At 34.6% G+C, this 24922-nt stretch overlaps 1 protein-coding gene across 2 annotated transcripts in view; it reads right to left on the bottom strand.

The window, feature by feature from the left end:
- KIF18A (kinesin family member 18A) overlaps positions 1 to 24922 on the bottom strand; it is an 85268-nt gene that overhangs the window by 56888 nt on the left and 3458 nt on the right. For both annotated transcript variants that reach the window (XM_066364049.1, XM_066364056.1), the window contains exons 2-9: positions 13591 to 13964; positions 10377 to 10534; positions 7534 to 7638; positions 6801 to 6911; positions 4495 to 4692; positions 2445 to 2621; positions 866 to 940; positions 539 to 651 (exon numbers count right to left, since the gene is read on the bottom strand). In XM_066364049.1, the coding sequence (XP_066220146.1) occupies positions 539 to 651; positions 866 to 940; positions 2445 to 2621; positions 4495 to 4692; positions 6801 to 6911; positions 7534 to 7638; positions 10377 to 10534; positions 13591 to 13915 (1262 nt within the window). In that variant the 5' untranslated portion in view covers positions 13916 to 13964. The remainder of the gene's footprint in view (positions 1 to 538; positions 652 to 865; positions 941 to 2444; positions 2622 to 4494; positions 4693 to 6800; positions 6912 to 7533; positions 7639 to 10376; positions 10535 to 13590; positions 13965 to 24922) is intronic.

Here is a 24922-nt window from a genome sequence, read left to right as displayed (position 1 = left end):
ACAAAGAGCTAAGGATGGGATTAGTGCCATAATAAAAGAGGCTCCACAGAGGTCTTCCTCTCCTTTGGCCAAGTGAGGATTCAAGAAGTCTACAATCTGAAAGGTCAGCACCCAACCCATGCTAGCACCCCGACAGTGGACTTCTTAGTCTTCAAGACACACACACACACACACACACACACACACACACACACACACATATGTTTTGTTATAAGCCACCCAGTTTGTGGTATTTTGTAACAGCAGCTCAAATAGATTAACATACCTGAGAAGAAAAATAAACCACTAAAAATTATTCTCATAGTCACATAATGGGCTTTATCTTTTCCATATCATACCTAACTCCTGGTTCTCCTCGCCATCTGTATATTCACAACTAAAATTAATTGATCTACAAAGTATATAATATAAAAACCAATCAGTGACCCCCTGAATTCAGTTGAGAATATATATAGACATACTTATATAACAAATAAAATATTCGACAGAATTTCAAAACCATAAAAATCTTAAAATGAGATCTTAATGTCAATTTTACCTTTCAATTTCTTTTTTCTGAGGGCTTGCAATCACTAACTTTGCTGTGCTATTTTCATCAATAAGGCCCTTCTGTTCTTCATAGGCTTTTAGTTTTTCTTTTAGCATTAAAATCTAGTAGAGAGAAACATTAGTTAAAATACAAAACAAATTATTTGTCTCTAATATAGATGACCACAGAAACACTTTAGTTGTGAAAAATAACTGAATGAGTCAGATTTAAATCGTAATAAAAATATATGTCAAATTTTTAGACAATTACAATCATAGAATCTCATAAATGAAGAACTGAGTGATACTAGCATAGTAATGTAAAGAGTAGACATACCTCTTTCTTCTGCTCATTACAGATCTTTACATACTGAGTTATGTGATTGTCAACGTGAAGAACATTGCTCTTCAACTGTTAAAGAGAGAAATTATGATTGCATGTAGAGAGAAAGTGATCATAATCATATGAGCAAAATGGCATTACATCCTCATTCATTTCCATGAATTCAGAATTAGTGGCATGTATAATCATGATCAATTATGTTCATGTTTAAAATCTATGACAAGAGAACATACTGAGGGCAATAATGTAAATGAAATGATAAAGAGATTACCTTACTATCTGAGAAAACATATTTTGAAGAACTTGCAAAGTATTCATTCTCAATATAATAAAAATTGCCTATTTTCTTTTTCCTGGCTTCTGAGAAATTCTCAGATAATTTTAAGATCCATCCATTTCTAAATTCAACCAGTGTTTAATGAGTTATTACATTTTATCCTGTACAAAACAGTATGGGCCACTTGGCAGCTATGGATTAGTGGAGAAAACATTAAACACAGAAGTCCAAACACTTGATTTCTAGGCCCTGCTCACCTCTCACTTAAATGAATCCCAGTACATGGGATTCCTTAACTGTAAAGTAGAGCTAAAAATGTCTTTCACAATAGGTTAATGTAAGGATTACATGAAAAATGTGTAAAAAAACCCTTTCAATACCCATATTCTACAACCTTTAACAACTAATTGTTACATTGTATACACAGTTCAAGTACATTTTCTAAGAAAGACAATAACACGCTCATGTTCATTCAATTAGAAGAGCAGAGGGTAAGCGGGCAGAGAAGCCAGCACACCAGCTGAACTCTAGGTCTCTTCAAACCGAGATCCTGTGATTTTAAACATACATTATGTCTAACTTATATATATTTTTAATTATCCAAATTATTTTCAAAAATACTGACCTAACTGAACATTATATTGTTGGAGCTAGAGATGGATTACATCAATAACATAAATGATTTTAAAAGGCTATTTATTTCATAAACTGAGGCAGATATTATATCTATTTTACAGCAAAAGTAACTGAGGCTTAGATAAACTAGCTAATATGTCCAAGGTTGTCAGGTAGAAAGTGTTGGCGCTAGGCAAAAGCAGACTGCCATCCTTGGCTGCCACAAGTTCACAATCACTCCAGGGTGCCATCAAAATATCATGTGCCACAATGTGAAAAAGGTTGGCAGGAAAGGCACTAAAGGGGCTTACGCTCCCAAAAGACTAAATAAGGGTATATATTATACGTATAATCAAGATGCTCAATGGTTTAGCTATCTAACGTTTAATTAATCTTAACTGTAAAGATATTTCTAACACTGTTTCCTAAACCATTAGTAGAAATACAACTCTAAATTAATATTTTGTTACAATTATAAAAATAAACATGCATTAACCTGGTTAGAGCACCATCCCAATATGGCAAAGATGTGGGTCTGATCCCAGGTCTGGGCAAATACAAGTGTCAACCAATGAATGCACAAAGACGTAGAACAACAAATTGATGTTTCTCTCTCTCAAAATCAATAATAATAATACTAACCTAATACCCTTACAACAAAGGCAGAGTGAACACACTTACAGAAGATTTAATGTCCTTTGCACGGTTAGCATACTTAAGGGTGTTATATGTGTCATCGTAGCTCATAGAGGAAGGACTAATAGCAGCTATCATTATAGTCTGACAGTTGCCTCCAAGAGAATCCTTTAACAAGCGAGTGAGCTTACTATTTCTGTAAGGAATATGCTGATTCTTTCTCTGAAAGAACAAAAAAAGAATTCTTATGTCATTTTCCACATTTAAATGCAAACCTGCTACCACTTTACTTTAAAAATTTAAACACTGCCCAACTTTGCCCAGACATATGGCATAAATGAGGATCTAAATGATTATAGTGAATCTTATGGGACTATTCAATGACTATATAAAATAAATATCCTATTAAAGATCAAATCTCTATCTGAATGAATATGAACTTTAGAGACTAAAATGTCAATATTGGTTCATTAGTTGTAAATGTACCATATTAACGTGAGATATCAACGGGAAACTGAGTATGGGGCACAAAATCTGTAGTATCTTAGCAACTTTTCTGTAACTAAAAGTACTAAAAAAAATGTCTACTTAAAAAATCTTCACTTTTAAACAAGAAATTAAAACACAAAAGTAATATATGCCCTAAACAAATATATTAGAGAAATAATAAGAACTCCCATGGCATAGAGCTGCTTCTTTCTAATCATTTAACATTGATACAAAATAAATTAGGATTACAATTTTACAGATTCTTCTTTGAAAAGCATAACACAGTTCTAAGAGAACTTAATTTTTCTAGGTATTCTTTTACTGAAAAGATACAGTTCTGACTTTAAAGTAACTAATTTTCCAAGATGTAAAACTTCTGTGTGAAAACAGAGCATTATAAAGTTAAGCTAAAAGCAACCTTATGTTATCCAGGTAAATCTTCCATATTACAGAAGAGGAAAATTGAGCTAAAAGTGAAATGACTTGCCTAGGTCACATGGCTGGTTACTCAGAGTTAGAAATAGGCCCTAAGTCTCCCAATTCCTACTAGTAATGTGCTGTCCATCACAGAAGTCTTTTCCAAACTGTGGAATGTGCACCACTAATACGTGGAATGACTTTACACATACAAGACATGCAATAAACACTGACTCATAAATGACTTGATAGGAGTCAATTATTAAAAATTAAGTAAGTATATAAAAAATACAATAGATAGTTTAAGGTTAGAAAAAGTCTCTATACCATGTTGTTTTCTTACATGTTTGAACTAAGAATATAAAAGTCATCTGGCTTTCATAATCTTCATGCGATATTGTAACTTGTCTATTTTCAAAAGGGTCCTCAAATCATTTAAAAATATTCCATAGTAAATTAAAATGCAACATTTTAAAGAGTTTACAGTAATTTTCCTAAAGCATTGGAGCCTGTTTTGAACTTAGAATAATCATATATTAACTTTAAAATAGTTTTTTGTTTTTTTTTTACAAATCAAGAAATCATCAAATATGTTGTTTTTAGTAAGCATGTCTGGTATATAGTGGATGTAAAATACTTTAAATGTCCCAAAGGCATCTAGTAAACATTATTCTCTTAGGTAATTTAATTATATTTTATATCTTAAGTCCCTCTTCCTCGCTAAAAAAAAACACCACTCTTTAATATTTAACAGAATTTTACAGTATATAAAATACTAACCAGAGAGATTTAGTTTTTCTAAAAAGTGTTTTTGTGTCTTGGTGCCAGTTCAATTATGCTTGTTGTGTATAATGCTAACTTTAAATGCTAACTTTAAAAATCAAATTAAAAATAAGAAATAAAAAAGTACAATCAAATATTAACTATCAATCTGATATTCAATACTTTTCATTAAACAAATTCTGGTTATAAAATGAGAAATTAAAAAAAGATGGAAGCATAGCTTTATTTGGCGTACTAGGCTCTCTGAGATCTTTGCTCTGTATTGAGCAAAATTATTGATATGTTCTTAAAATTTCATTAATATTAGACCTTTAAACAAAATTAGTATATTAAATAGTACCTTTCTGGGAATTATACATACTTCAATATTTCAAAATATTTAAACAAATAAACATATAGTTCTTACCTTTGTATCTGCTAAAGCATTGATAACATTCCCAAGGGCTAGAAGTGATCGATTAATATTAGTGCCTTCTATAAACCGGGTCCCTTTAGCATTGGTAGCACTGGCCCTCTCAGATCCTGCCAGGTCAATGAGCGACATCTTGGCAATTCGGACATTTTGATTGATACTTGCTGTTTTGTCTTGTTGTCGCAAATAAATCTTTTTGAAATTGCAGAATGGAGAACAGGAGAAGATGTTACAAAATTAAAAGAAAAAAAATATTTTATTTTTAAAAGAGCATAAAATCAAACTTATCTTCCTTTTTAAAACAATCCAAACAAGGTATTATCTGACTTGGCTGATAATTACCAAAGTTGAGAAAACTTGTAAAATAAAATGTGCACCAGATGGCAAATAACTCATGGCCTGACAAAAGGTCAAAACAACTATCATTTGTATCCTCATAACCCTTGAATCAGAACAAGGGATTACCAGAGATGATGGTGGGGCAAGGTCCTTCTAGAAATAATGTTCCTCAGAAAACACTAAAGGCAGGGGTCAGAATGCTTTGCATATCTGCAGGGACTGTTCGCAAAGGAAAACTGAATTCGAATGTTGACCCATATTGAAGAGTAAACTTACTCCAGTTCCCCATATTGTTGTAATTTTAATTAAAAAAGGAAACATAAATGATAGCAAAATAAAGAATACTCATCATTGTTCAATGGTCCATTAGAGCAAAGCATAACTTATTCAATTATTTAAAGGTACTTTTTGTCCTTTTAATGAAATAAATTTGGTGGCAAATGTAAAAGAGGAGGGAAAGGTTAGCTATTACTCCTTTATAAAACCTTTCTGCTAAATTTTCTTACAAAGCAGGGTCTAAGACATTCTGGAAAACTCGGTGTCACAGACATTTCTCTCAAGACTACCAATAAATGAAGAGTCAGTGGTAAGAATAGAAAAGATTAATAAAATTTTGTGGGCTGTAGACTTTCTGAATGACTTGATTGCCTCAGATATGACTTCTTTCAACTGTAACAATTTCTATAAAATGAGTTCTATATAGCATAGTCCAGAATAAAGCTATATAATCATTTTGTTTTAACAGGGCTAGAAACTTTAAGAAATAATATCTAACCTATGCTTTAGTTCTTTCTAGAATTATATCCCTGAAAAGCACTGTATCACTGAATGGCTGTTCCTTAAGGGATGCAACTACTTTGCATGGTCATTGTGATGAAATCTTTTAAATAGTGAATCGGTAACTCTCCAATTCATTAGTTCTGTAAATCTAGATCTATAAATAAGGTGACCAACTTTTTTTACAATAAAAAGACAAAAATAAATGGAAGAAAACAATATCGTAAATAAAAGAAACATTTATTCATTGCAACAATACACTATGATAAATGCATAATAAAAACATTTGTAATATTTTATATTGTAATTGTGCTTACATGCCTATTAATTTTTAATAATAATTGTAAGAAAAAGTACTCATTTAGATACAAATACATCATATGCAATGGATCGACTCTGCATTAATCAAACATGGACAGTTACAGATTAGTCTTCCAATATCAAAAAGGAGGACATGTAGGAGGACACTTTTCAAGGGAGGACGGAACTTACAAAAGAAGTACTGTCCTCACTAAAGGAGGACGATTGGTCATCATACTATAAAGAGAAAGTTTGCTCTGAATATAAGAATATGTTTTAGAAATGTTAAATATTTTCACCAACTTAAAGAAAAAAATAAACAAGCCTGACCATGCGGTGGCACAGTGGATAGAGTACTGGACTGGGGATGTGGAGGACCCAGGTTAGAAACTCCCAGGTCGTCAGTTTGAATGCGGGTTTATCTGGTTTGAGCAAGGGATCACTTACTCTGCTGTAGCCCCTCCCATCAACGCACATATGAGAAAGCAATCAATGAACAACTAATGTCCCCAAAAAAGAATTGGTGCTTCTCATCTCTCCCTTCCTGTCTATCAGTCCCTATCTGTCCCTCTCTCTGTCTCTTTCTGTCTCTGTCACAAAAAATAGAAAAAAATACACAAAAAATAAATCTCTAACACTTCCATTCCACTTTTTTTATCCCACATCTTTACACAATAAAAATACACATTTCTGATTTACATCACCTCAATTCTAAATACACTCGACAGAATCTTCCCCAAACTGCAAAGTAAAAAAGAACTGACAAGTAGAAAAGTTCAGAGATGAGAGATGAAGACATTTTTTTTTAAGTGTGATAATTACCATGAATTTGGCTTCATTTATTTCCAATTTAACTTTATGAGTGGTAGTGTAGTGGCCGTTACCTGGAAAACAGCATGAGAACGAGAAGACGTAGCATTCACTTCCGTAGGATGTTGTGTCCTGTTTCTGTTCCCATTATCCAGTAACTGTAAAATTTCCTCTGAGGATTTGGGCTACAAAAGTTTAAAAATATATATATACATAAATTAGACATCTGTCCTTAACATTTTAAATAAACTTTCAACAAGCAAGAAGACTTTTAAAGATAAAACTGAAGGTAAAAAAATACTTTCTATAATTTAAATCCCATTAAATATTGACTATATATTATTTGCTTAGTACTGTAGTGTTACATGAGAAATAAAAGATATAATCTTGTCCTCTGAGGAGATAAAATATAAATGTATTAAGCAGAATAATAAATGATATTAAATGTTAAAGTGCATTTTAAAAGAAAAGCTCATTTAATTATTTCAAAGATGAGATTAAAGATATACTGATTATTTATCTTTGCACTTCATTATTTCTTTCTTTTATTTTTAAGAGTTGAGATTTTATTTATTCATTTGAGAGAGAGAGAGAGAAAGAAAGAGAGAAGGGGAGAGGAGCAGGAAGCATCAAATCCCGTATGTCCCTTGACCAGGCAAGCACAGGGTTTCGAAACAGCGATCTCAGCATTTCAGGTCAACACTTTACCCACTGTGCCACCATTGGTCAGGAGCATTATTTTTCTTCTTTCTCAAGCATAATGGAAAATAAGTAAATGGCTAAACCACACTTGCTATTTGAACATACCTGATGTAAAGTCAAGCCTTGAACAACCACCCCTCTTTGGGCATCTTCCCGGACAGCAAGTGGCTTTGGATTTCCTAAGAGGTCACGAATCTGTTCATTATATACCTTAAAATAATAATAAAAAAAACTGCTTTAGCATTGATGTTAAAACAATAGTGATAATATCACTTACAGCCATACATTGCAGATTTAGGTTTATACTAGTATTTTATCTTAAAGACTAGTATTTTATCTTAAAGAACAGCAGCTCATTTAGTTCATCTCATCCATTCTATCTCATGCTGACATTAATTTTCTACCCTCTGAGAAAACAGAAGAGTTTAATTACCGAGGACTGAAATCGAAACGTAAAGGTGAGTCATTATACCGTTACCCCATAATTCCTAACAAGGATTTTGGTGAAACAGAAATAAGATAGCTGGAATTGCCTTTTCCTATTTCCTGGAAATACACAGGGCACACAGTCTTGGGAAATTCTAGTGGCTCTGAAATGTAAGTTATATGGAGGTAGTATGGTTCTCACTGGAAAAGATATTTATTTCATGATGCCCAAGTAATCCAAACTTTAAATTTTACAGGTCAAAAGTTAAAGGAAACCCACACTCAAGGATGAATGATATTTATACCAGTTACCCTTTAATTACTTAATTTTAACATGTAATTCTTAATGATAAATTCCATAATGGGACCACCATCCCACCATTTGAATTAGGCCCTACGAAGGTCAGTGATTTATCCACGGTCACAAGGAGAGTAGCAGAGCAGGTACTGGAGCCCAAATACCCTTGCTCTATTGCATGGGGACTGAACACACAAAATAATGTATACAAATAGTATTATTGACCTAATTTTATGATTTACTAAGGTACTGAGTTTTCTACTTGCTAACTAAATGACAACTATAACTGGTATTTCCATGTTATAATAAATAGCACTAGTAAATTTTTTTACAATGATAACCATTATTAAATATAATAAACTCTTAAAAGTAGTAAAATATTGAGAGATTTTTTTTTTGGTTCTTATTTTTCTGAAGCAGCAGTCACTTTTCTAATGTGTCCCCTTACCCACTTAAATCATACAAAAAATACAAACAGAACAATTACTCTCAAGCCAGTCTATGCATTTGAATCACCTGGGAGCTTTTAAAAAACACAGATGCCTCAGCCACAGTCCAGACCTATTAAATTAAAATGTACAAGGGGTGAGCCCAGGCATGTCTATTTTTAAAAAGCCCCACTGCCAATTCTGGTACACAGCCTGAGTGGAAAACCATTAGATTAGAGAATATCTTACCAATAATAAAATGAAAGTAGATTAAAAGAAAGGAAAAACAATTTTTCCAGTTATGAGGGGATCTAAGGAAGAAATAATGAATACTGCTATGCTCTTTCCTAATTATGTTCAGGTCAATTCTTTTCAATACTTAACTATACAAAATGAGTTTTACTTCTCTGTTATCTTCAAGTTCTATAGACTGACAAGAAAATTTTTAGCAACATATATAATCTTAATGAATGTTGAAATGTGAAGGAACTCTCTCAGTAGGAACCTAACTATAAGATATCAATAAAAGAACTGTGATTAGTAGAATTTTCTCTGACACCACAAATGAATAGGCAGTAAAAAGCAGGGATTTATATTTCTGCACTGGTTTTTGAAACACTATCTGAATGGAAAGTGAGAATGCCTGCCATTAAGTTATGATTTGTTGAACATCGGCTATTGTTAAGAGGGTAAGAGGCCTCCCAGAATGATGGGGTATGTCAAAAGGACCCAAAGAGACAGCATGAAAGCCTTGACTGGCTACATCTGGCACAATTTGAGCATACAAATAAATAATTACAGAAACGAAATATAATCTATTGAAAAATGTTAAGAACCTATGAGTCAACACTGATAAAGAGAATCTTTGTTACAGTGGACAGCCAATAAATGAATGTTGAAGAAATGATGAAATTTGAAATCATGTACCATCACGACAATTGATTGAAGCAATACTAATAGATGAAAGTTTGAGTAAGAGGATACTTATATTTTCTCCCTACAATGTACTTAATAAATATAACAGGTAAAGTAGTCTCTTGACAGGGAAGAAACTTTGCGGCCACCAGTATAATGAATTTGATCAAAGTTAACATAGCCAGTAATGGGACTAACTAACCATATAAACCTCTTGATATGATGTCACAAGAACACAAAGTCACTTCTGTGGTATTTCTGCCAGTGAATAACCCAAATCTAATTGTAACAAACCCAAACTAAGGGTTTATGACAGCAACATAAAATATAAAAAAGAAATCCAGACTACGGAGCTAGGACAACTGAATGCAACTAAGGATCTGAGATTTTCTTTTCCAATAAAAGGCATTATTAGAATCACTTGCAAACTCCCTTTAAGGCCTACCAATTAGATAACAGTGAATCATTGTTAATTACCTGATTTTGATAGTCATTTAGTGGTTACTTAAGGAAATTTCCAGTATCTAGAAGTCTGTACCTTATGTAGTTAAAAAAAAAAAGAAAAAGAAAAAAAGAAAAAGAAACACATATACTTACACAGAGAGAAAGCAAAGAAAGTAGAATGTTAACTTAAAGGGAACTGGGGTGAGGGTATTTGGAAGCTCTTTGTACTTGCTACCTTTCTGTAAGCCAGACATTATCCAAAATAAAGAACAGGAAAAAATAAGATACATCCTAGGTACTTAAGACTAAAAATTTTAAAGTTATATATTAATGAGAAAATTCCTGTATGATAGAATACTTTGAATGAAAATGGAACTTCTTAAAGAAAGATTTCTCAGTACTACTGATTAATCTAAAGAATGATATTGCCAACTTACCTCCAGATAAGAAACCGCAGTAGTACATACTTTCTCTTCTTTAATCTCATCCATGGATTTGTAAAGGTCTATCAAAGTTAGATACATCACTCCAGGTTCAGTGGCTGATCCTAGCATTGTGTGAGTCTTCCCAGCTCCAGTGGCACCATATGCAAGTACTGAGTATTTATGAAAAGGGATCAAAGCTCTTCATTAGGACATAGACCATTACTACATCCACTGTCTACCGGATCGTTCCATCTGGCTATGCTGAACAGTAACTTTAAACTCAACAGATCCAAAATTAATTTATAGCCTTATCCTTAAAACCTGGCAATGTTAGCACAAATCTACTCCTAATTCTGTATTCTCTCTTTTGATTAATAGTACCATCATCCACCCATCTGCACCTCCCCCCACCTGCTAATTCGGCAACCTTACAAATTTTAAGTGATCAATTATCAGTGTCACTGTTAGACTCAATCTTCTTTAATCCATCATGTAGAATTCGTAGTTATTTTTATAAAAAATAAAATCTGAATATGTTAACCTTTCTAATACTTCCAGTCCTACATGAGAAAGTTCAAATTCCTCGCCTTGGAATATTATTAGGCATTCTAAGAGAGGGTGCCTGGTTACATTTTTTGCTCCATAAGATGCACTTTTTTCCCCCCAAAAGTGGAGGGGAAAATGCCCATGCATCTTATGGAGTGAATGTTCATTTTTTTTAGTTGCTGCGGGTTCCCAGACAACTAGAAGAGTATTTGAACATAAAAGTCTGTTCTTGCCTGACCAGGTGGTGGCGCAGTGGATAGAGCATCAGACTGGGATGCATAGGACCCAGGTTTGAGACCCCGAGGTTGCCAGCTTGAGTGTGGGCTCATCTGGTTTGAGCAAAGCTCACCAGCTAGGACCCAAGGTCACTGGCTTGAGCAAGGGGTTATTCGGTCTGTTGAAGGCCCACGGTCAAGGAACATATGAGAAAGCAATCAATGAACAACTAAGGTGTCACAACAAAAAACTGATGATTGATGCTTCTCATCTCTCTCCATTCCTGTCTGTCTGTCCCTATCTATCCCTCTCTCCTACTCTATGTCTCTGTAAAAAAAAAAAAAAAGTCTGTTCTCATTTGTTAATTACAGTGCTAATGATTGTTAATACTGCTGTTGAGTTTACATTGTTGAAATATTATTGTGGTATATTTTATTAAATATTTTAACAAACATTTGGTTCAGAATATTTTTTTTTTCTTATTTTCCTCCTTAAAATCCTAGGTGCATCTTATTGGTCAGGTGCGTCTTACGGAGTGAAAAATACGGTATCTCTAGCCTGTTTCTTCCTTGCTGCTGTTCCCTTTCTATTCCACTGCCTTTGTCTTGGAAAGTTGCTCTAGTTAATTCAACTGGGAAACTTCCATCTGTTCTAAATATTCAGCACAAATATCAGTTTTCTGTGTCTCCCTTGACAGTAGAAATAAATGTCTACTCCCTCATTTGAGCCTCCGGGTAGGCCACACAACCTCCTATTCTAGCACAATCACACTGTATTTCCAACTGTGACCTCTACCCAGACAGGGATCACATATTCTTTGCACCCAGCAAACCACCGGGTGCAAAACAGGTACTCAGTATACGTTTGTTGAGTGAAATAAGTTCTAGATACAAACTATTTATAAAATTCCTTTTCAAATTTTACACAAATTACTATTTTAACAATCCTATCTAGTACCAAATAAAGGTGATTTTTTTAAATCAAATGCAAAAAAAAAAAAAGTCCACATACGGTAAATACCCATCACAATACGCAGTTAATGTAGTAATTCCTCATATTATTATTTATGAGAATATTTGTATAAGCTAAATCTCTCGGTTAAGCTAAATGTTAACAAACTTTATACTCTTCAGTAGAATGAATTAAACTGATGTATGTCGCATTTTGTTCTATTTTATGTAAGCCCATAGTATATCAAGAAGTCTTAAGACAGCTGGATAAGAATATAAATATAAAGTAAAGTCGAAGAAGAAACCAAAGATTCAGTAGTAGTTTGGTAGTTTTTCATTTAGTGTCAAGTTTTTTTTAAAAATCCCTAAAGACAATACCAAGCTTCATGAATGAGGAAAAGAATATATGCTAAAAATTAGAATCACAGCACTTATAATCAATAAACCACATTCCATTCTTGTTTGACCAAGAGGGTAAGTCTTCTGTAAGAAAACTGAGTAAACCTGACCAGTGGTGGCAGAGTGGACACAGATTCAAGTTGGGACACTGAGGACCCAGGTCCAAAACCCCAAGGTTGCCAGCTTGAGCACAGGCTCATAAGCTTGAGCATGGGGTCACTGGCTTGAAGGTGGGATGACAGACATGATCCCAAGGTCGCTGGCTTGAGCCCAAGGTTTCTGGCTTGAGCAAGAGGTCATTGGCTCGGTTTAAGCCCCAAGTTGAGGCATGTACAAGAAACAATCAATGAACAACTAACGTGCCACAACTATGAGTTGATGCTTCACATCTCTCTCCTTGCCTGTCTCTCTAAAAAAAAACAACAACAAAATAATCCCAAATGAGTCAGTGAAAGACAGTAAAACGTTTTATTTTTGGTGTGTCTTAAAGAAAATGTCAGATTGTGGCAATATCAAAATGTAAGCTATTAATAATGGGGTTAAGTGCCTTAAGCTTGAAATACCAGTCTTTTGCATATATCTCTTTCTAGGAGATCAACATGACCATTTGAAAGACAAATCATTATAGTTCTATCAAGAGTACTAGACATGTCTTTTGGGCTGAAGATGACCCAATCAACATGGGCTTTTAACATTTTTATTTTAAGATATTGTAAATAAAATGGTGCTATAAAGAAAATGCCAAGTGTTCAGAAATGTCTGACTATTCCACAGGGATAGATAGCTGATTGGGCAAATAGTAGAACTACTTATAAATACAAACTGAAAAATCTGGTATCAATTTCAATAAGCATTTGCTTTACAACAAGATATTGAAACAATGATTGTCTATAAGGACTGTAGCAAGACCGTGAAAGAGAAAGTTTCAAAAATGATATGTTATACATGATGACTAAATTTCAAATAAAGTTCGTATTTACAGTGAAAACCTTCTGAACTTAAGAACTTTTAGCAAACATATACCTTAAAATTGATTATATTTACAAGAAAGGGCCAAGTAAATGTCTCTAAACTAAAATCAGAGGGGAAAATTAAACCCCAACTGAAATAATTACCTGTGCAATTATATCCATTCAAAAAACTCCGAAGAATTGGCTTAGTAGTGTGTTCAAACACTTCCAGCTGAGTTGAAGTTTCATCAAAAACAGCATCAAATACAAATTTAAGATCCTTATTTGGTCTTTTTGTATTATCTCGATTTGCAGTTTTCTTTCCATGGAAAAAGCTGATTTCTTGCTGTTTGGGATCAAAAACTAGAATATGCTTATCTACAACATGGGCCACTTTATGAAATCCAACTGCCTTCTCCTTTGCATTTTCAGGACGCACACGAACAACTACTTTCATGTGGTGACACAAGTCTTCCTCTACGACGGACATTGCTGATTATCTTGATTCTTTTGTTTTCTATGAATGCATAAATACTTCTCTAAAATGAAGAAGAAAAATAAAGTATTAATATTACTTCTACCTGTATGAAAAAAGACTAGCATGTAGTAGTCATTCAAAAAAGGTGTTAGTTCTGTTCTACTCATATGGTAAATGTTACTGGAAATACATAAACAGTTGACCTTTGAACAACAAGGGATTGTACAGTATGGCCCACTTATATATGTTTTTAAAAATAAATACTGTAAATTCATATTCTCTTTCCTTTTGATTTTCTTAACATTTTGTCTTTATCTTACTTTATTATAAGAATATAGTATATGATTCATACAAAATATGAGTTATTTGACTGTTTATATTATTGGTAAGAGTTCTATCAACAGTAGGCTAATAACGAAGTTTTGGGAGAGTCAAAAGTTATATGTGAAATAAGTCAGACAGAAAAAGTTAAGAACCATATGATTTCACTGATATATGAGATATAAAACCTTCCAATGGTTCTTCATCTTATACAGAGTATAAGTTGAAGTTATTTAATGGTCTACACTTTTTACTTCATGTTTTATTGCTCTCTCCTTTGCTCATTCCATTTAAGCTAACACTCTCATTAAAATTACATACCCAAGACCACACCTAAGGAACACAGAGGCCACACCCATTGGACTCCAGTAGCTAAAACCTTCTTATACAGACAAAATGGGAAGGTAGAGAAATGCAACACAAATGAATCAAGAGAAATCCCCAGAAAAGGACCTGAATGAGTCAGATATAACCAAATTACCAGATGCAGAGTTTAAAATAATGATTATAAGGATGATCAAAGATCTTAGAACAACAATAGATGGTCATTACAAACACCTAAATAAAGACATAGTATGTAAAAAAGGACATTGAAATAATAAAAAAGAACTAGTCAGAAATGACAAATACGATATCAGAAATGAAGACCACAATGGAAGGAATTAAAAGCAGGATGGACGAAGCCCAGGATCGAATCAATGAGTTAGAAGACAAGATAAATGAAGGCATGGAAGGAAGGCAGAAAAAAAAAAAAGGACTGAAAAAGTCTGAGGAAACTCTAAGAGAGCTCTGTGACAACATAAAGAGAAATAATATCTGCATCATAGGGGTTCCTGAAGAAGAAGACAAAGAACAAGTGACAGTAACTTTGTTCAATCATATCATAGCTGAAAACTTCCCTAAATTATTGCAGGAATAAGTCTCACAAGTTCAAAAAGCACAGAGAACTACATTAAAGAGAAACCCCAAAAAAATCTACACCAAGACACATCATAATTAAAATACCAAAGCTAAGTGATAAAGAGAAAATATTAAAAGCTGCTAGAGAAAAAAAGGTTACTACCTACAAAGGAGCCCCCATAAGGATAACATCCTACTTCTCAACAGAAACACTTGAGGCCAGAAGGGAATGGCAAGAAATATTCAAAGTAATGCAGAACAAGAACCTACAACCAGGACTACTTTATCCACCCAGGCTATCGTTTAAAATTGAAGGAGAAATACAAAACTTCCCAGACAAAAAAAAAACATCAAGGAATTCACTACAACCAAACCAGTGCTGCAAGAAATGTTAAGGGGCCTGTTGTAAACAGATCAAAGAAGAAAAAGAATGTAGCAAAAGAGGAATACAGTTTTAAAGAATAAAATGGCAATAAACAACTACATATCAGTAATAACCTTAAATGTAAATGGATTAAATGATCTGATCAAAAGACATAGGGTAGCTGTGTAGATAAGAAAACAGGACTCATACACATGAGGCCTACAAGACACACCTTAAAACAAAAGATGCACATAGACTAAAGGTAAAAGGATCAAAAAAAATATTTCATGCAAATGGAAATGAAAAAAAAAAGCTGAGGTAGCAATACTTATATCAGACAAAATGGATTTTTAAACCAAGACTATTGTAAAAGATAAAGAAGGTCACTACATAATGATAAAGGGAGCAATCCAACAGAAAGATATAACCATTATATATATCACGTACCTAATATAGGAGCACCTAAATGTATAAAGCAGACTTTGATGGATATAAAGGCTGAGATCGACAGCAATACTATAATAGTAGGGGATTTCAATACCCCAGTAACATCACTAGATAGATCCTCAAGAAAGAAAATTAACAAAGAAACATCTGACTTAAAGGACACAATAGATCAACTCAATTTAATAGATATATTCAGAACCTTTCACCCTAAAGCAGCAGAATATACATTCTTTTCAAGTGCTCATGGTACATTCTCTAGGATAGAATACATACTAGGGCACAAAAGCGGTCTCAACAAATTTAAGAAGATTGAAAGCATATCAAGCACTTTCTCTGATCACAATGGCATGAAACTAGAAATCAACCACAACAGAAAACTGAAAAATACTCAAACACTTGGAAACTAAATAGCATGTTATTAAATAACAAATGGATTAACAATGAGATCACAGAAGAAATAAAAGAAATCCTAGAAATGAATGATAATGAACATACAATAACTCAAAATTTAAGGGAAACACAAAAGCAGTCCTTAGAGGGAAGTTCATAGCATTACAGGCATACCTTAAGGAACTAAACAACTAGACCCTGCATGCAAAAGAACTAGAAAAAGAACAGCAAGTAAAGCCCAGAGGTAGTAGAAGGAAGGAAATAATAAAGATCAGAGCGGAAATAAATGACAAAGAGGCTAAAGAAGCAATACACAAGATCTGTGAAACCAGGAGCAAGTTCTTTGGTGGAGAAATAACAACTGACACAACAGAAATACAAAATATTGTAAAAAAAAAATACTATGAAGAACTGTATGCCAAAAAATTAAACAACCTAGGTGAAATGGACAAATTCCTTGAAACATATAATCTTCCAACAATTAATCTGGAAGAATCAGAAAACCTAAACAGACCTATTACAACAAACAAGATCGAAACAGTTATCAAAAAACTCCCAGCAGAGAAAAGTCCTGGGCCTGCTGGCTCACAAGCGAATTCTACCAAATATTCATTTTTTTTTTTTTTTTTCATTTTTCTGAAGCTGGAAACAGGGAGAGACAGTCAGACTCCCGCATGTGCCCGCGGCCAGGGCCTACCAAATATTCAAAGAAGAACTAACTCCTATCCTTCTCAAGCTATTCAAAAAAATTCAAGAGGAAGGAAGATTTCCAAGCTCCTTTTATGAGGCGAGCATAATTCTGACTCCAAAACGAGGCAAAGACAACACAAAGAAAGAAAATTATAGGCCAATATCCCTGATGAATTTAGATGCTAAAATCCTCAACAAAATATTAGCAAACCGGATCCAGTAATATATGAAAAAAATCATACATCACGATCAAGTGATATTTCTTCTGGGGAGAAAACGCTGGTACAATATTTGCAAATCAATCAATGTGTTTCATCACATAAATAAAAGGAAGGAGAAAAACCACATGATAATTTCAATAGATGCAGAAAAAACATTTTATAAAATCCAGCACCCATTTATGATCAAAACTCTCAGTAAAGTGGGAATACAGGGAACATATCTCAACATGATAAAGGCCATCTATGACAAACCCACAGCCAACATCATACTCAATGGGCAAAAATGAAAAGCAATACCCTTAAGATCAGGAACAAGGCAGGGGTGCCCCTTTCACCACTCTTAGTCAACATAGTTCTGGAAGTCCTAGCCACAGTAATCAGACAAGAAGTATAAAAGGAATCCAAATTTGAAAAGAAGTAGTCAAACTATCATTATTTGCAGATAATGATACTGTATATAGAAAACCCTAAAGTCTCAGTCAAAAAACTACTAGACCTGATAAATGAATTCAGCAAGGTGGCAGGATATAAAATTAATAGTCAGAAATCAGAGGCATTTTTATACACCAACAATGAACTGTCAGAAAGAGAAATTAAGGAAACAATCCCCTTTACTATTATTGCAAACAAAAAAATAAAGTACCTAGGAGTAAATTTAACCAAGGAGATTAAAGACTTGTCTTCGGAAAAGTATAAAACATTGATAAAAGAAAACAAGGAAGATAAAAACAAGTGGAAGCATATACCATGCTCATGGTTAGGAAGAATAAACATCATTAAAATGTCTATATTACCCAAAGCAATTTATAAATTCAATGCAATACCGATTAAAATACCAATGACATACTTCAAAGATATAGAACACATATTCCAAAAATTTATATGGAACCAAAAAAGAACACGAATAGCCTCAGCAATCTTGAAAAGGAAGAATCAAGTGGGAGGTATCATACTTCCTGATATCAAGTTATACTACAAGGCCATTGTACTCAATTCAGCTTGGTACTGGCATAAGAACAGGCATATAGATCAATGGAACAGATCAGAGAACCCAGAAATAAACCCACAGCTTTATGGACAACCGATATTTGACAAAGGAGGTAAGAGCAATACAATGGAGTAAAGACAGCTTCTTTCACAAATGGTGTTGGGAAAATTGGACATCTACATAGAAAAAAATGAAACCAGACCACCAACTTACACCATGCACAAAAATAAACTCAAAATGGATAAAAGACTTAAATGTAAGCTGTGAAACCATAAGCATCTTAGAAGAAAACATAGGAAGTAAGTTCTCCAACATCTCTGCAATAACATATTTGCAGACTTACCTCCACGGGCACGTGAAATAAAAGACAGGATAAAGAAATGGAACTATATGAAACTAAAAAGCTTTTGCACAGCTAAAGACAGTAAGAATAGAATAAAAAGACAAACTACACAATGGAAGAACATATTCGACAATACGTCTGATAAGGGGTTAATAACCAAAATTTATAAAGAACTTGTAAAACTCAACACCAGGAAGACAAACAATCCAATCAAAAAATGGGCAAAAGAAATGAATAGACACATCTCCAAAGAGGACATACAGATGGCCAATAGGCATATGAAAAAATGCTCAACATCACTAATCATTAGAGAAATACAAATTAAAACCACAATGAGATATCACCTCACATCAGTCAGAATGGTGCTCACCAACAAAACAACACAGAATAAGTGCTGGCGAGGATGTGGAGAAAAGGGAACCCTCCTGCACTGCTGGTGGGAATGCAGACTGGTGCAGCCACTGTGGAAAACAGTATGGAGATTCCTCAAAAAATTAGAAATCAAACTGCCTTTTGACCTAGCTATCCCACTGTTAGGAATATACCCTAAGAACAGCATAGCACTGTTCCAAAAGGAGAAATGCACCCCCATGTTTATGGCAGCATTGTTCACAATAGCGAAGATCTGGTAACAGCCCAAGTGTCCGTCAGTGGACTAGTGGATTAAATAGCTTTGGTACATATACTATGGAATACTATGGGGCCATAAGAAATGATGACATCGGATCATTTACAACAACATGGATGGACCTTGATAACATTATACTGAGTGAAATAAATAAATTAAAAAAAAACTACGAATTATATAATTCCATACATAGGTGGGACATAAAAATGAGACTCAGAGACATGGACAAGAGCGTGGTGGTTACAAGGGGGACAGGAGAGGGGGAAGGCAAGGGGTACAAAGAAAACTGGATAGAAGGTGGCGGAAAACAATTTGACTTTGGGTGATGGGTATGCAACATAATCAAATGTCAAAATAACCTGGAGATGTTTTCTCTGAACATATGTACCCTGATTTATCAATGTCACCTCATTAAAATTAATAATAAAAAATGAATAAAATTTAAAAGATCATATTGATTTATATTAAAAATAATTGTGTGCCCAATTCCTAATCACCCTTATACTGCTCTATTTTTTCCAAAGTATATACAATCTCCAAATAGAATATATACAAATATATATTTTAATTTACGCATTTGTTACTTTCTCTTTCAGTTAAACCAGTTCTTAATGGCATGTACTTTTTTAAAAATCTGTTTTGCATATTGTGTTCCAAGAGCATAAGACAGTGCCTGTCATATGACACTATGTCATATGACATAGACATTTCATATTTGATGAATAAATTAGTGAATCCTTTTGTTTTTCATAATCTTAATTTTAAGATTTTGGATTATTTTTTGATTGTGGAGGCTCCCACATTATTGATCTTTGTTAGTTTATTTTTATTCTTCTTATTATGAGGCAGTCATATAATCAGAGCACACTTTTTCAACTTGCTATCACTGATGTACCTTAAACTTGCATCATTATAGAGCAGCAACCAGGATCTATATTCAGAGACTAAGCTCTCTGAATAAACCATGGGTATATACCATCTTCATAACCTTATACCTGGCTAGCTAATTAATGTACCCTTAGCATTATTTTTAACCCAATTAGTCTGAGATACAGGTAGAGATGAGCCTGGTTGTATCAATTTCTACCATTCAAAAACTTGCAGCCAAGATCATTTTACTAAAAATAGTTCGTAAGCTGAGGCTCTCCCTCATTACCTTGATACAATTCAGAGAAATCCTTTCCTGTTCATTCCTATGACCCAAACTAAAATAGTGCTGGAGCCTTCAGAAAAAATCAAAGCTAGGATTTTTGGGTAGCCTACCTGTGATTGTATATGGTTTAGCTGAAGTATTTAAGTTAAAGGCCAGAGTCTGACTAATATTTCAGGTAAAGAGATTAATAAGGGCTTTGTACATGTGTGGCATTTAATTTTTTGCACTGTGACATGATCCAATCACTCTTACTGCTGTGCATACTATAGGGGATAGACACCAGTTAGGTCACTGAAGTAATACAGACAAGAGATGATGTCAACTCAGAACAGTGTGATGGTCAGATTCTAGATGTAGTCTAAAGGTCAAGACAAGAGAATTTCCTGATAGACCAATGTGGGGTATGAGAGAAAGATAGGATTCAAGAATAACTCCAGATTTTCTGGAATAAATGTTGGAAAAATTGAATAGCCATTAACTGAGATGATAATAACAGAGGGTAGAGCAGGTCTTTTGGGGGAAAGATCAGGGGTTCAGTTCTGGATGTCTTAAATATGAAAATTTTAATAGGCATCCAGGTGGAAGTGATGAGGCAGTTAGAATCCAAGCTAAGGAAGACAGGGCTATCCTTAGAGTCTTAATGCAATTTGAAGCTTTTAGAAGTTTTTAAAACTTCATATAGCATTAAGATTTGGAGGATGCCTTTAAATCAAGAAGGGAATGATCTATTGTGTTAAATATTGCTAATATGCTCAATACTTAAGAAGTAATGATGGGATTTAGCAAAACAGAGGCCAAGGAGAAGAGCAATGTTGGGGGAATGGTGGGACAAAAGTCTGAATGGGAGAAGATTCGGAATGAATAAAGAAACTACTCCTGCAAAAGTGAGCAAAGAAATGGTGTGGATGGAGGGGGAAGATGGGTTAAAAAAAGAAAAAAATTTTTTAAATGGGAAAAAAATAACAGCAATGATAAAGCTAAAATATGTCATAAAACCATATACTTTTGGAAAGAATTCAAATAAGACCAAAAGCAATCTAAAAGCAGAAGACAGTGGACACAGCACTCCCTTTTTAGGACTCTGTCCTTCCCCAAAAATAGAATGCTGAAGAGGAAAGATGATCATTTGGATTCTAACAGTCAGGTCCCAAGTGAATTACTACTCTGCTCTTTCTTCATCCTTGAGCGTCTGTCTAGCTAAGTCCCACAAAGCATCTATAGCTCACTTCTATGACCTTTGTCTACTTACTTTACCTCACTGAGTCTCAGGTTTCTCTTTTGTATAAAAGAGGTAATACTTCATAGTACTGATGTAAAGGCTAAAGAATATAACAGGTATTAAGGAATTCAATAAATGTCAATTCTCTTCACTATCTGGCACCACTCATGCCTCTTGTTCCCAAAGATACTGACCTATCTTTTTAGTGCGTCTTTTTAGTGTTTAGGCTTATGACTATCACTTTGGGTAGGACAATTCTTCCTTGTTGGAACTGTCCCATGTACTATAGGATATTTAGCATTTCTGACCCCTGTCTATTAAAGGTTTGTAGAATCCCACATTTCTTGTGATACCAAAAACTAATCTCCATTCACATTTCTAAAAGTATTCAACAATGCTTTGACTTTAACTGATATACTTTTTAAAATGGCAGAAATAGAAAAAAATATATACAAATGAAACTGTTAATTAAACAATTATAAAACATTAGGTGATTATTTAAAAATAGACCTCAGAACTACAAGGTTGTAAAGTATATCTTGTTAATGAATTAACTAATCAAGACAATAAGTCAATTATTAGATGTTGGAGCCATTCAACCTAGGTTAAAATCCCAGCTCTACTACTTACTGGCATTAACAGTGGACAAGTTATTTAAACTCCTTATGGCTCAGTTTCCTCATCTGTACAGTGGGTCTAATAATAATACCTACTTCATAGAGTTGTGAGGATTAAGCACTTAGAGCAATGCCTGACACAGAGTATGCACTACAAATATTTGCTATGAACATTAGTATTATAATGTTATAGAGTGCAGTGAGGGAAACAGATATTAACAAAATAGTGACCCAAAAATGTAAAAGTCTGACTGTGACTAGTGTTATAAGGTAAAGGTGAACAGTGCTATGTAAGATTATAACAGAGGTGGGGGTTATGTATATATTTGGAGAGCTGCATAGAGAAAGTGATGGATTGAGAGCTGAAGGATGGATAATTACAACCAGGTAAAAAAAATACAGCTTCGGCCCTGGCCGGTTGGCTTAGTGGTAGAGCGTCGGCCTGGCATGCAGGAGTCCCGGGTTCGATTCCCGGCCAGGGCACACAGGAGAAGCGCCCATCTGCTTCTCCATCCCTCCCCTTCTCCTTCCTCTCTGTCTCTCTCTTCCCCTCCCGCAGCCCAGGCTCCATTGGAGCAAAGTTGGCCCGGGTGCTGAGGATGGCTCCATGGCCTCTGCCTCAGGCGCTAGAATGGCTCTGGTCACAACAGAGCAACATCCCAGATGGGCAGAGCATCGCCCCCTGATGGGCATGCCGGTGGATCCCGGTCGGGCTCATGTGGGAGTCTGTCTGACTGCCTCCCCGTTTCCAACTTCAGAAAAATACAAAAAAAAAAAAAAAAATACAGCTTCATAGGTTGTTATTTCTCATCATTTTCTTATACCCTTTCCTAATCATATACAATGATTATAAAATTTTAGAGTTAGGAAAAGACCTTAGGTATCACACAGTCCAACCTTATCATTTTATAGATTGTCAACAAAAATCTCCTTCATTAGCTCCGTTATTCTTTTTCATAGTTAGTCTCTCCGGACTAAACAAATACCCTTCTTCTTCTTCTTTTTTTTTTTTTTTTGTATTTTTCTGAAGTTGGAAATGGGGAGGCAGTCAGACAGACTCCCGACCGGTATCCACCCGGCATGCCCACCAGGGGGCAATGCTCTGCCCATCTGGGGCGTTGCTCTGTTGCAACCCGAGCCATTCTAGCGCCTGAGGCAGAGGCCATAGAGCCATCCCCAGCGCCTGGGCCAACTTTTGCTCCAATGGAGCCTTGCTGAGGGAGGGGAAGAGACAGAGAGGAAGGAGAGGAGGAGGGGTGGAGAAGCAGATGGGCGCTTCTCCTGTGTGCCCTGGCCGGGAACTGAACCCGGGACTCCCGCACGCCAGGTCAATGCTCTACCACTGAGCCAACCGGCCAGGGCTTCTTTCTTCTTTACTTAATGATTTAGTCCCAGCAATAAAATCCTACTAGCTTGCTCTTTTGATTCCATTCAATAACTATCACTTAGCAGTAGATATGACAAATGCATGTAGTGAACCTGGTACAGAGTAAGTTTTCAAATATTTGATTAATGAATAAATAATTAAATTATAAAAGTAGGCACAGCATCTAAGAAAGCAATAATTTACAGTAAAGTTCAGTGATTGGCAATAACAGGCAATTACAATGAGGACCCTGAGGCATCAAAAAAAAAATGCCCAATTTCTTTTTATACACAATTAGGAAAATGAGATGTTTCATGCTAATCATCGAGGGTGCTTAATTTATCCTTTAACAAGGATAACATCCAATTTTCTGGGAATTTCACTTACGTTGAACTCATTGTTCTATTATGTTTAACATAGAGGTGTTAAAACCTAATTCTCTTTGATAATTGCAAGATAATATAAATTGAGTTGAAACAGGCAAATCCTTAACTTTATCTATATACTGTTTACTCTAAATAAAACATAAGCCAATTAAGTTAAAGATTCACCCCAAACTATACAATAAATTTTATTTAATACAAATAAATACAAGTATAATAAATTTTATTTAATTCATTGACTGTATGTACTGATTTCTTTTTTTTTTAATTATTTATTTACAGAGACAGAGATAGAGTCAGAGACAGGGTCAGATAGGGACAGACAGACAGGAAGGGAGAGAGATGAGAAGCATTAATTTATCGTTGTGGCACTTCAGTTGTTCATTGATTGCTTTCTTATACGTAACTTGATCGTAGGTTTACAGCAGACTGAGTGACCCCTTGCTCAAGCCAGCGACCTTGGGTCCAAGTTGGTGAGCTTTGCTCAAACAGGATGAACCCGCATTCAAGCTGGCGACCTTGGGGTCTCGAACCGGGGTCCTCCGCATCCCAGGCCAATGCTCTATCCACTGTGCCACTGCCTGGTCAGGCCTGATCTCTTCTTCAAAAGCAATTAGATTATGTTATGCATCTTATATCATTCCCCCTCCTCTAAACTCTTCAATGACTTCCCAACATAAGAATAAAATGTAAACTCTTCAGCATGTCCTGTAGGTTCTACTTCTGGCCCACCTACTTCTCCGACCTTTTCTTCAAACGTTATCCTACCCCTTGATTCTGATCAGTCACACTGTCCTTCTTAGTGTTCCTAAAAAAATGTCAGTCTTGTTCTGGCCTTACTGCCTTTACACTTTCTATTCTCTTTGCCTGAAAGGCTCTACCTTTAGACATTTGCAAAATCTTAATATATCAGTATGTATATCATTCAGATCTCTCTTTAAATGTCACTTTACAGAAACTTTCCCTAAAGATCTCACTCAAAATAGTAT

Source organism: Saccopteryx leptura, chromosome 1 (genome assembly GCF_036850995.1).
Source record: "Saccopteryx leptura isolate mSacLep1 chromosome 1, mSacLep1_pri_phased_curated, whole genome shotgun sequence".
In the NCBI taxonomy this organism is placed as follows: domain Eukaryota; kingdom Metazoa; phylum Chordata; class Mammalia; order Chiroptera; family Emballonuridae; genus Saccopteryx; species Saccopteryx leptura.
This window is presented reverse-complemented; position numbering and strand designations above follow the sequence as displayed.